The following is a 9,672-nucleotide window of genomic DNA, read 5'->3' as shown; positions in this document are numbered from 1 at the left end:
AGTCCTGCAAATGTGGAGCCTCTGGAGTCTTTCCCCTCCAGAGCTGCAGCTTCACAGGGGATCTCTGTGCTCAGAGGCTGTGCTGCAGCCCTGCACCCTGAGCACTCTTCCTAAAAGAGCTGCTCTGGTCTCTGCTGGTGTCAGCCCCTTTCTCTGTCCTGCTTGGTTCTTCAAAGTCTGCTGGTTTCCTTTTCTTCCCTTCACAGGGGAGGGAAGAGCTTTGTCCTTCACCAGAGCAGGTTGTAAACCCATCTCACACCAGCAACATCGACTGCTTGCTGCCCTGTGATGGGCTTCAGCCACACCAGAGCCACCAGCCCAGCCCTCCTTCACAAGCCCAATTTCAGGATCCTGCAGGCTCCTTTTATTCACCAAGCAGATGCTTCATGGCATGCAGACCAGTGGAAGCTGTGTCAGTCTCCATCCACTCAGGATGTCAACACTGTTGCTGGGCACGGAGTGCAGGTGGATACACATTAGGGGAGGTAGATGATGTCTGCCTGGTGCCTGCAGTTAGACATCTGAGTGGGACAGGACGATGGGGAGCCTTACTCAAAGCCCTGTGCATGAGTTTAAATACAGCAGAGCAACGTGGCTGGAGTGGTTTCCTGCCTGGCTGTGGTGGAGGGATTGCTCTGCTACTATGCTGTAATTAGAAGCCATTGAGTTCCTTAACTGGCAGCTCTGGAAAGGCTGGCCATGCTTCTAAGGACTTCCCTACTGAGGAAGGCACTCAGGCATGCTCCTGAGCTGGGCACAGGGCTCCTTCCAGGGGGCTGAGCAGGGCTGTAACTGAGAGAGGACATCCATGGGGGCTGTCCCCACAGCCAGGCGTGTTGGGCAGCTGAAGGTGTGAGGGTGGCTGCTGGCAGGTCCCTTCCACAGGCTCAGCCCCATCCCCGCAGGAAGAGACTCACTGCTTGCCTGTCACTTCCCAACTGACCTCTCCTGCATTCCTCAGCATAGAAAACAGGTTTATAACTCTTGGGAACAGACAGTTCTGTGTGGTGGCTGATGAACAGCTCGATGCCTGTCTGAGCCAAGGGGCTCTGGGTTGATGCTTACTGGTGCCAACCCATTAGAAGTGAAGTGCTGGCTTGGCCTCTTCCTGGGTAGCCACAGTTTGCACACTGTGCCACCAATATGTCGGTAGTTGAGGGACTGTGGAGCAGACAAATCTTGCCAGATGCTTTCCAACCTTTGCACAGCATGGTTTCTCCTGGCTGTGACCTTCCCAGCAGCTGTGCCCACAGCAGGGCTTGTGCAGGGGGCCAGTTTGATGGCAGTGTCCCTGTGAGGCATCTGTCCATCCTCAGAAGATGCCGCTGCTCAGGAGCAGCCTCAGATGCACCTCGCTGCCTCCTGTGGTGCCTGGCTCAGCAGCTGGACAGGCAAGGTGGTGAGGGCATTGTGAGATTGTCCTGGGAGGCCAGACTGGAGCAGGCAGCTGTTTCACTCAGAGCTGTGGTGAGCTGGGGGCACAGAGCCTGGGGGCACTGCTTGCTGAGCAAGGGCTTTCCCAGGAGCATGGCTCTCACAGGTATTCAAACTTCCCAGCTCTCTGCTCTCGCCAAGGCTGACTGTTTCTTCTCATCAGCCAACCTGGCAGAAGTAACTAAGTGTAATTAACTGCTCCCTTCACACATCCACTTGGCGCAGCAGGGGGGTTTGTTAAAGGGATTTCTAGAGAAGCTGGCAATGGCAGTGCCTGCCCCAGCCCAGCCCAGGAAGCCAGGGCCCAGGGAAGGGAGCACAGCAGGAACTCCTTTGAATGCTTCTGCCCCAGAGAGCATGGCTGCGTCTCCCTTGCTGGTGGCACAGGACCACGCAGGAGGTGCTGTGGCAGAACAGTGGTGTAATGCTCCTGCATTGGGAGCACTGAGCTCTGGGAACGGGGAGCACGTTGGCAGAGCTGGGGGGAAGCTAACCTGGGTTAATGTTGCCTTTCCTCTCTTCTGCATCCATCTGGAACAGGAGCGGCAGAAGAAAGCCGGGCTGCCCGAGAGCAGCGACAGCTCCAAGGACTCAGCCAGCTCTGCGGGGCGGCGGGGCAGCGCGGGCCGGAAGCACGGGCGATGGCGGGGCCGGCCCGACAGCCCCGCTGCGCTGGCCTCCAGGGTGGTGAGAGCCGTCACGGCCAGGCACAAAGTGGGCTGGAGGCTGCCGGCCGCGCCGGACCCTTCCAGCCGCAGGAATGCGTCGGAGCTGCGTGGGGAGGCCCAGCTGGCCGTCTTCCAGCAGGGTGACACGGGCAGCGTGGAGGGGGCGCCCCAGCCCACCGAGAACAGCTTCACCCCCAAGTGTGAAATCACGGGCAAAGACGCCCTGTCGGCGTTGGCCCGGGCCAGCAGCAAGCAGTGCCAACAGGAGATCGCCAACGTGGTGTGTCTGCACCGGGCGGGCAGCCTCATGCCCCAATCTGTGCCTCGCCACTGCCAGCTCTCAGGTGAGTCCTACTGGGGTGCTCCCAATCCCCCTGGAGTGTCCCAGCGTGTCACCCAACTGTCCCACCTGGCAAAACGCAGCCTCAAGGCATCGCTGATGCCCAGATTACCACTGCCTCTGTAATCCAATCAAAGCTGTGCCAGCCTCCTTAAACTGCTCATCGCAACTGGCAGTGCCTGCAGAGGTCAGAGTCAGGCCTAGCTGCATCTTCTTTTTTGTGGGGCAAGAGGGGACCCCTCTTTTCCCAACACAGCCCTATCAGTTTAATGCTACGAGCTACTTGTGCCAGCATGCCCTGGCACTGCACCCAGTTTGAGCCACACTGATAGAGTTTGCCTGAGACCAAGCTCTTTCCCACTGTTCCCAGTTGTGCTGGGGCCTCCTTGGTCTATCAGGAGCTGTGGGTGGTGGGGCCAAGGCCAGAGGTGGCTGACAGCCCTCTCTCTCCCTGTGCAGGCAAAGTCAGCCCTGTCATCCAGTGGGACGAGAGCCGGCTGCAGCAGGTGCCCCCCAACAAGCCCGTGCGCATCGCCTACATGCTGGTGGTGCACGGCAGGGCCATTCGCCAGCTCAAGCGCCTCATCAAGGCCGTGTACCACCAGCAGCACTTCTTCTACATCCATGTCGATAAGGTACATGGCAGGGAAAGGGGTCAGGGGTGCTAATGGGGCCAGGATCTGTCACTGGGACAGGTGCAGAGCCAGGGTGTGAGTGGGTGCTGAGCAGGTGCTGAGCAGAGGAAGTGGCTGGGTAGGGTTTGTCCTTGTTGCTGGTGGAGCAACCCTCCCACCCCTATCTCTGCAGCCCCAGGGAAGTGGGATCTATTCCGGCTGCTCAGAGCAGTCCTGTCTGGCTGCTCCCCTCCCTGTGGAGGCTGCCCTAAGGGCTGACCCTGGGCTGGCGGCAAGGAGGGCAGGGCCCTGGGAAGGTGAGCTCCCTGCTGAGCATGTGCCCCGTTCCCTGCCAGCGCTCCAACTACCTGCACCGCGAGGCGGTGGAGCTGGCGCGGCACTACCCCAACATCCGCGTGACGCCCTGGCGCATGGTGACCATCTGGGGAGGTGCCAGCCTGCTGAAGATGTACCTGCGCAGCATGAAGGACCTGCTGGAACTGACCGAGTGGCCCTGGGACTTCTTTATCAACCTGAGTGCCACTGACTACCCGACGAGGTGAGGACCTGGCTGAGGCAGGGGAGGGTGATGGAGGTGTGTGGGCTGTGTGTGATGCTGCCTCAGCTTTGGGAGGGGCAGGGAGCTGAGGGAAGATGGGGCTGGCGATAGCACCCATGTGCTGGTGCTGATCCTCCAGGGCCAGGCTGGTCCCATCTCTGCAGAGGAGCCCAGACAGTAACTCGGAGGCTGTTTTGCCCTGCAGTCTGGGTGCTGCAGGGGAACACGCCTGTGAGGTGCCAGACGGCAGAGAGTCCACGTCTGTGTCTCTCCAGGCACAAGGCTTTGAGTCAGCACTCACCGAGCAGCTTTAGGCTCTTTGTGTTGGATGGCTCTTGCAATATGAATGTTTACTGGGCTGCTTTACCCCGGGGCCATTAATCCTTTCTGATTTGCACCTCAGGACCAATGAGGAGCTGGTGATGTTCCTGTCCAAATACCGAGATAAGAACTTCCTGAAGTCTCATGGCAGAGACAATGCCAGGTAATCCCAGCTGTGGGCAGAGCTGCTCTGGAGGAACTGGAGGAGGAGGGATTTCAGAACAGAACTTGAACAGCTGGGGCAGGGGGAAGATGTTCTGGATGTAGCTGCATCCATCAAAGCGGGTGACACTCTGTAACCCTTCATCCCTGTGGGCAGGTTTATCAAGAAGCAGGGCCTGGACCGGCTGTTCCACGAGTGTGACTCGCACATGTGGCGGCTGGGCGAGCGCCACATCCCCGAGGGCATCGTGGTGGACGGGGGCTCCGACTGGTTCTCGCTGACGCGCAGCTTCGTGGAGTATGTGGTCTATGCCGAGGACCAGCTGGTGTCCCAGCTGCGCCAGTTCTACACCTACACGCTCCTGCCAGCTGAGGTGGGTGCTGCCACATCTTCTTCCACATCATCATCCTCTTCTGCCACATTTTCTTCCCACATCTCTGTCCTGCTTCGTCTCAGCCCTGGAGAGCTGCAAAGGACATTGCTCAGGCAGCTTTGTGCCTCCCATTTGTGCAGTCAGGTATTTTCATACCTGGGGCAGAGAGGAGCAGACAGGCTGAGGGTCATTTTTATGTATTAATGTCCCATTCCTCTGTGAGTGAGGGTTAGGGGGAGGGTCTCTGTCCCCACGTGTCCTCCATCCCCACCAGCTGTCTTGTCCCTTCTCTGCCCTGCACAGTCCTTCTTCCACACGGTCCTGGAGAACAGCCACGCCTGCGAGACGCTGGTCGACAACAACCTCCGAGTGACCAACTGGAACCGCAAGCTGGGCTGTAAGTGCCAATATAAACACATAGTCGACTGGTGTGGGTGCTCCCCAAATGACTTCAAACCCCAGGACTTCCTCCGGCTACAGGTGAAAAACATCCTCCTTCCTCCTCCCACTCCCTCCCCTCCTTCCCACCTCCCTGCAGGCACACCCTGGGCTGCTGCATGTGCCCCCTGAGCTTCCCCAGCCCCACAGGGTCAGGAGCAGGATGAGCTCAGCACAGACATGTGCTCAGCAGTTGGGCTTTTGATTGCAATGCAGCTTGTCTTCTCAGACTTTCCCATTTCCCTGCTCTTTCCCTGCAGACCTGTCACTTGGGGCAAATATTTTCAGTAAAACCACAAAATGCTTGGTGACAAATCTCCTGTGCTCTCAGTGTGTTGAGACGTAGACTGAACAAGGGAGGTTTGGGGAGCCCTGAGAAGGGAAGTGAGGAGGATTTTTGAGCAGTCCTGGGCTGACCCAATGCACAGCCCTGATCCCATGGGTTGTACCATGTGGTGGGGCTCTGCAGAGTGAGGGCCTGTCTGAACAGAGACTGCAGCAAAGGAGAGAGATGACACATGGCTGCTGCTGAGCAGAGGAAGGGGGAGGTGGTGGGAGAGATGGGAACCCATCTGCATCACCAGTGAGCATACTGCATGCTCCTACCAGTCCTACCATGGAGGTTCATGTGCTTTCCTGCTCCTTAGCCTGTGCCCCCACGGGTTCCAGCATGTGTCTTCCCTGCTCGTCTCCCTCCAGCTGCCCCGTTGGGGTGGGAGGGCAGCGTGGATGCAGCCAGCACTGCTGGAAACGCCTGTGCTCTTACAGCAACTCTCCAGACCCACCTTCTTTGCCCGCAAGTTTGAGTCGACGGTGAATCAGGAGGTACTGGAGATCCTGGACACACACCTGTACGGCAGCTACCCGCCCAGCACACCCGCCCTGAAGGCCTACTGGGAGAACGTCTACGACCGTGTTGATGGGCTCAGCGGCCTCAGCGACGTCACCCTCACCTTCTACACGGCCTTCTCCAGGCTGGGGCTCCGCAAGGCTGTGGCCGCACCGGCAGCGAAGGCTGACAAGCTGTGCAGGTGGGGAGTTTCCCCGAGCAGTGGGCTGCATCTCCTGCTGGGAGGGTGCCGAAGCTCAGATGTGTGACCTCTCTCTCTTGTGTCTCTCCAGATTTGAGCCTCGGGGCTTCCCATCCAGCGTGCACTTATATTTCTATGATGACCGTTTCCAGGGTTACCTGGTGATGCAGGAAGTGCAGAATTTGGCAACTGGGCAGGCAGGGTCCCTGGAGGTGTGGATGATGCCCCAAGGTGCTCTGAAGCTGGCAGCTCATGGAGGGCAGGCAAACCGCTTACAAAACCTTGAGGTAAATGAGGAAGGTTTCCCTCCCCACACCTGCTTTCCTCCTGCTATTCCCACACCACATTGCCCTTCCTCTCCCCACGACTGAGTTAGCACTGGCCTGGTGTAGGCAGGCAGGAGGGCTGTGCAGGGTGAGGTGAGCCTTGCTTTAGGCTCCAAAGTTTATGCTGACCCACTGAATTGCATCCCACTGCTTGTCCCTCCAGGTGGGCACAGAGTGGGACCCCAAAGAAAGACTCTTCCGCAATTTTGGAGGCTTGATGGGGCCTTTTGACGAGCCGGTGGCCATGCAGAGGTGGTCGCGGGGGCCCAACCTGACGGCCACGGTGGTGTGGATCGACCCCACCTATGTCATTGCGGCCTCCTACGACATCACGGTGGATGCCGAGGCAGAGTTCACCCAGTACAAACCCCCCCTCAACCGGCCCCTGCGCCCCGGCGTCTGGACCATCCGCCTCCTGCAGTTCTGGGAGCCCCTGGGAGAGAACCAGTTCCTGGTGGTGCCACAGACCTTCAACCGCAAGCAGCCTCTCAGGAAAGGTGAGGAGCCTCTGGAGGGCGGGGCTGGGTGGGAGAGTGTCCCTGTGAGCAGCCTGCGGTGCTTCACCCTGGCACTGACCTCCCTGGGCTGTGGCTGGTGATAAGGCAGGAGCCATCCTTCCTGTGGAAGTCCTCAACACAGGCCCTGGGGAGCTGCAGAGGGGCCGTGCCTGTGTGGTTTGGGTCCACCCTGCAGCAGCACTGTGCCCCTGGGCTGGAGCAGTGTTGCCACACTGCTGATCCCCCTCTCTCTGCCCTGTCTCCCAGACGACAGCAACTGGCTGCACGGCGGTCCCCCGCGCAACGAGTACATGGAGCAGAGCTTCCAGGGCCTGGGTGGGATCCTCAACCTGCCGCGCCCCGAGGAGGCGGAGCAAGCGGCGGGGCGTCGGGCGCAGCTGACCGGCAGAGCGCTGGAGGAATGGGCGGACGATGCCATCGGCACCTTCTGGTCTGCGGCAGCCGTCTGTGGCAGCGGCTCCTCCCCCTGCGCCGCGCTGGAGACCTGCCGAGAAACCTCCTGGAGCTCCCTCTCCCCGGACCCCAAATCGGAACTGGGGCCCGTCAAACCCGACGGGCGGCTGAGGTAGCAGGAGCAGCCGGGGGGGCGGCGGCGGCCCAGGGAGCGGGGAGCATCTTCCCTCGCTGGTGGGGGGTGTCTCTGGACTGTCACCCCTTTAGTCGCTCAGTGGGAACCTCCGGGCAGGGGGGAAAACCTTCTCCTGGGGGGTATTTTGGGCAGGGGGGAGTGTGGGGTCAGTCTTACCCACCTCCCCCAGAATAGGCAGGCACGGGGAGAGCGTGCCAGGGCGCCAACCGCTGCAGGGGCACGGACGGTGCCAGCGGCTGGGAAGAGCTGTGAGTTTGGTACCGCGGGCACTGGAGCCTCGGGAAGGAGTGATGAGGGATGGAGGGTGGGCAGGCTCTGGACCAACTGGGCCCTTTGTCACCCAGCCCCGAATCTCTGCAGGATCAGGCCCTGTGCTGCTGGCTGCCCCCCAGGCGGGCTGGCCAAGGAGTAGGGACAAGCAGGAGCTGAATGGGTCGAAAGGTGCCATGGGCATGGAGCTGCGGCTGGCCCAGGGTTTGCATCTCATCCACACCACCCCAGCCCCTTAGTTTGTATTTTTATAAGTATATCTATAGAAATATATATGATGCAAAGTGCAATAGAGACGAGACCCCGCATTGGCCGGGATGTCCTTGTGTCTCCATCTCCCCTCAGACTGTAACACACCTTGTTCTCTCGGTGTCCTGCCGCTACAGGATGGGGTGCTGGGTCGTTTACATATTTTTTTAAGTATTATTATGACTATTCTCGTTGTTTTGCTGTTTCCCCGTTTGCTGCTGGGGCGCACACCCTCGGGCAGGGCTGGCGGGGGGTGCTGCCCACCCCCTGTGGCACCTGCCCCTCTGTGCCAAATGGTTGGAGCTGCCGGCGTGTGACGGCCCGCAGGGCAGTGCTTGGCACGGGGCTGCAGCCCAGCAACCCACTGGGACCCTGATGCCTCCACAAAAGGCTGCCCCAGTCCTCTGCCAAAACACCATCCACGGGGATATGTCCTGCTGCGGAGGAGAAGGCAGCTATGCCCGGGTGGGCACCCTGTGCCACAGCCTCCCGGCCCAACCTTTTCCTTTCTCCCGTTCTTGGGATCGTCTGCGCTTCCCTCGCCAAAAAGGACAGAGGTCTGGTGAGCTCCAACTGCTCCATCTGCTCTCCGCTGCTGCTTCTTTCCCTTCCTCTGAGGGAAGAAGCATCCCCCTTCCTGCTGTCCTCCCAGCCCCAGGGACTGCCTGCAACCTGCCTTTCTCCAGGACCACAGGGACAGACATCTGGCTTTGGTTTATCAGCCTGGGAAGACACATCACATCCCCTGTGGCCTGGGAAGGGGCATTGGCCTGCACAGAGCTGGAGCAGGGGAGCTGCCAGGGACCAGCTGGAGCCCCTCGGGCAGGAGCAGGCACCTTGGGGCCTGGGCCACTCAGCCTTTGCCATCCCCAAAGATCTGTGCCATCCTTCGCCTTCCTCCAGAGAGCTTCCATCTCCCTCCCCTGGGTTAAGGATGCTGGTGCTGCAAGAGGGACTTGCAGAACAGGACTGAGCCCTTGGCAGCCTGGCTGGGGGTGAGGGGGGCCTGTCCCCACCGCCAGCCTCTGCCTCAGAAGCATTATGTCAAGTTGTCTTAAATATGCAACATCACCACAAATATATCTCTTATCTCTACAGCGTGCTGTGTGCGGTTTGTGTGTGGGGCTGGGGGAGGGGGAGTAAATCCCTCCCAGGCGCCGGGGCCAGGAGGGCGGGGGGAGCAGGGCAGCGTGGGGCAACGAGCCGCGGGGTTCTCTCGGCCGGAGGGTGGCGGCTGGAGCCCGGATCCCCGCCGTGTCTTCAGCCGCTGAGCCGCAGAAGCTGCCTGTGCGTTGTCTGTGCCGAGGCCCGCGCCGGCGGCCGGCGCCCTGCACGTAATGAGCGGTTTCATTGCGCTGAGGCTAATGAGCTGGTGGGAGCGGAGGGCGAGGCCTGGAGCCGTGCTGCGGCGAGGGGAGGAGCGGGGGCAGCGCCGCGGCCCCTCCGGCCGTGCGGTCTCCGGCAGCCCCGGAGCGCCGGCAGCCGCGGGCCGCGTCGCCACGGCAACCGCCCAACGCAGCCGGGCCCGCCGGCGGCCAATGGGGAGCGGCGGGGGGCGGTGCGGCGGCCAATGGGGAGCGGCGGGGGGCGGAGCGGCGGCCAATGGGAGGGGCGCGGCGGCGGCGGCCCCGCCCCTCCCGGCGCTGTGGCCGGGCGGCGCGCGCGGGGATGGCGCAGCCCAGCGAGGCGTCGGCGCACGCGGCGGCCGCCGGCGCGGCCATGGACAGCGGCGTCCTGGCCATCGTCATCGCCGCCAGTGAGTGCCGGGCGCGGGGGGTG

The 9,672-nt window shown here is 61.1% G+C and overlaps 1 protein-coding gene across 3 annotated transcripts in view; it reads left to right on the top strand.

Moving 5' to 3' along the window:
* Positions 1 to 8,988, top strand: part of XYLT2 (xylosyltransferase 2) — an 11,525-nt gene extending 2,537 nt beyond the window's left edge. Inside the window, exons 2-12 of one of the 3 annotated variants that reach the window (XR_009819999.1) lie at positions 1,975 to 2,446; positions 2,902 to 3,077; positions 3,413 to 3,615; positions 4,019 to 4,099; positions 4,256 to 4,472; positions 4,776 to 4,952; positions 5,679 to 5,941; positions 6,033 to 6,228; positions 6,431 to 6,764; positions 7,032 to 8,455; positions 8,546 to 8,988. Coding sequence is in view for 2 of the 3 variants with exons in the window: in XM_062011025.1 (XP_061867009.1) it covers positions 1,975 to 2,446; positions 2,902 to 3,077; positions 3,413 to 3,615; positions 4,019 to 4,099; positions 4,256 to 4,472; positions 4,776 to 4,952; positions 5,679 to 5,941; positions 6,033 to 6,228; positions 6,431 to 6,764; positions 7,032 to 7,354 (2,442 nt within the window). In the remaining variant the exon portion in view is untranslated. Of the gene's footprint in view, positions 1 to 1,974; positions 2,447 to 2,901; positions 3,078 to 3,412; positions 3,616 to 4,018; positions 4,100 to 4,255; positions 4,473 to 4,775; positions 4,953 to 5,678; positions 5,942 to 6,032; positions 6,229 to 6,430; positions 6,765 to 7,031 lie in introns of all 3 variants that reach the window. The other 2 variants (XM_062011026.1, XM_062011025.1) reach the window with 2 other exon arrangements.
* The last annotated feature ends 684 nt before the right edge of the window (positions 8,989 to 9,672 follow it).

The sequence above is a fragment of the Colius striatus genome, chromosome 18 (genome assembly GCF_028858725.1).
Source record: "Colius striatus isolate bColStr4 chromosome 18, bColStr4.1.hap1, whole genome shotgun sequence".
Taxonomy (NCBI): Eukaryota; Metazoa; Chordata; class Aves; order Coliiformes; family Coliidae; genus Colius; species Colius striatus.
The sequence above is the reverse complement of the archived record's forward strand: the minus strand, read 5'-3'. Positions and strand labels throughout refer to the sequence as shown.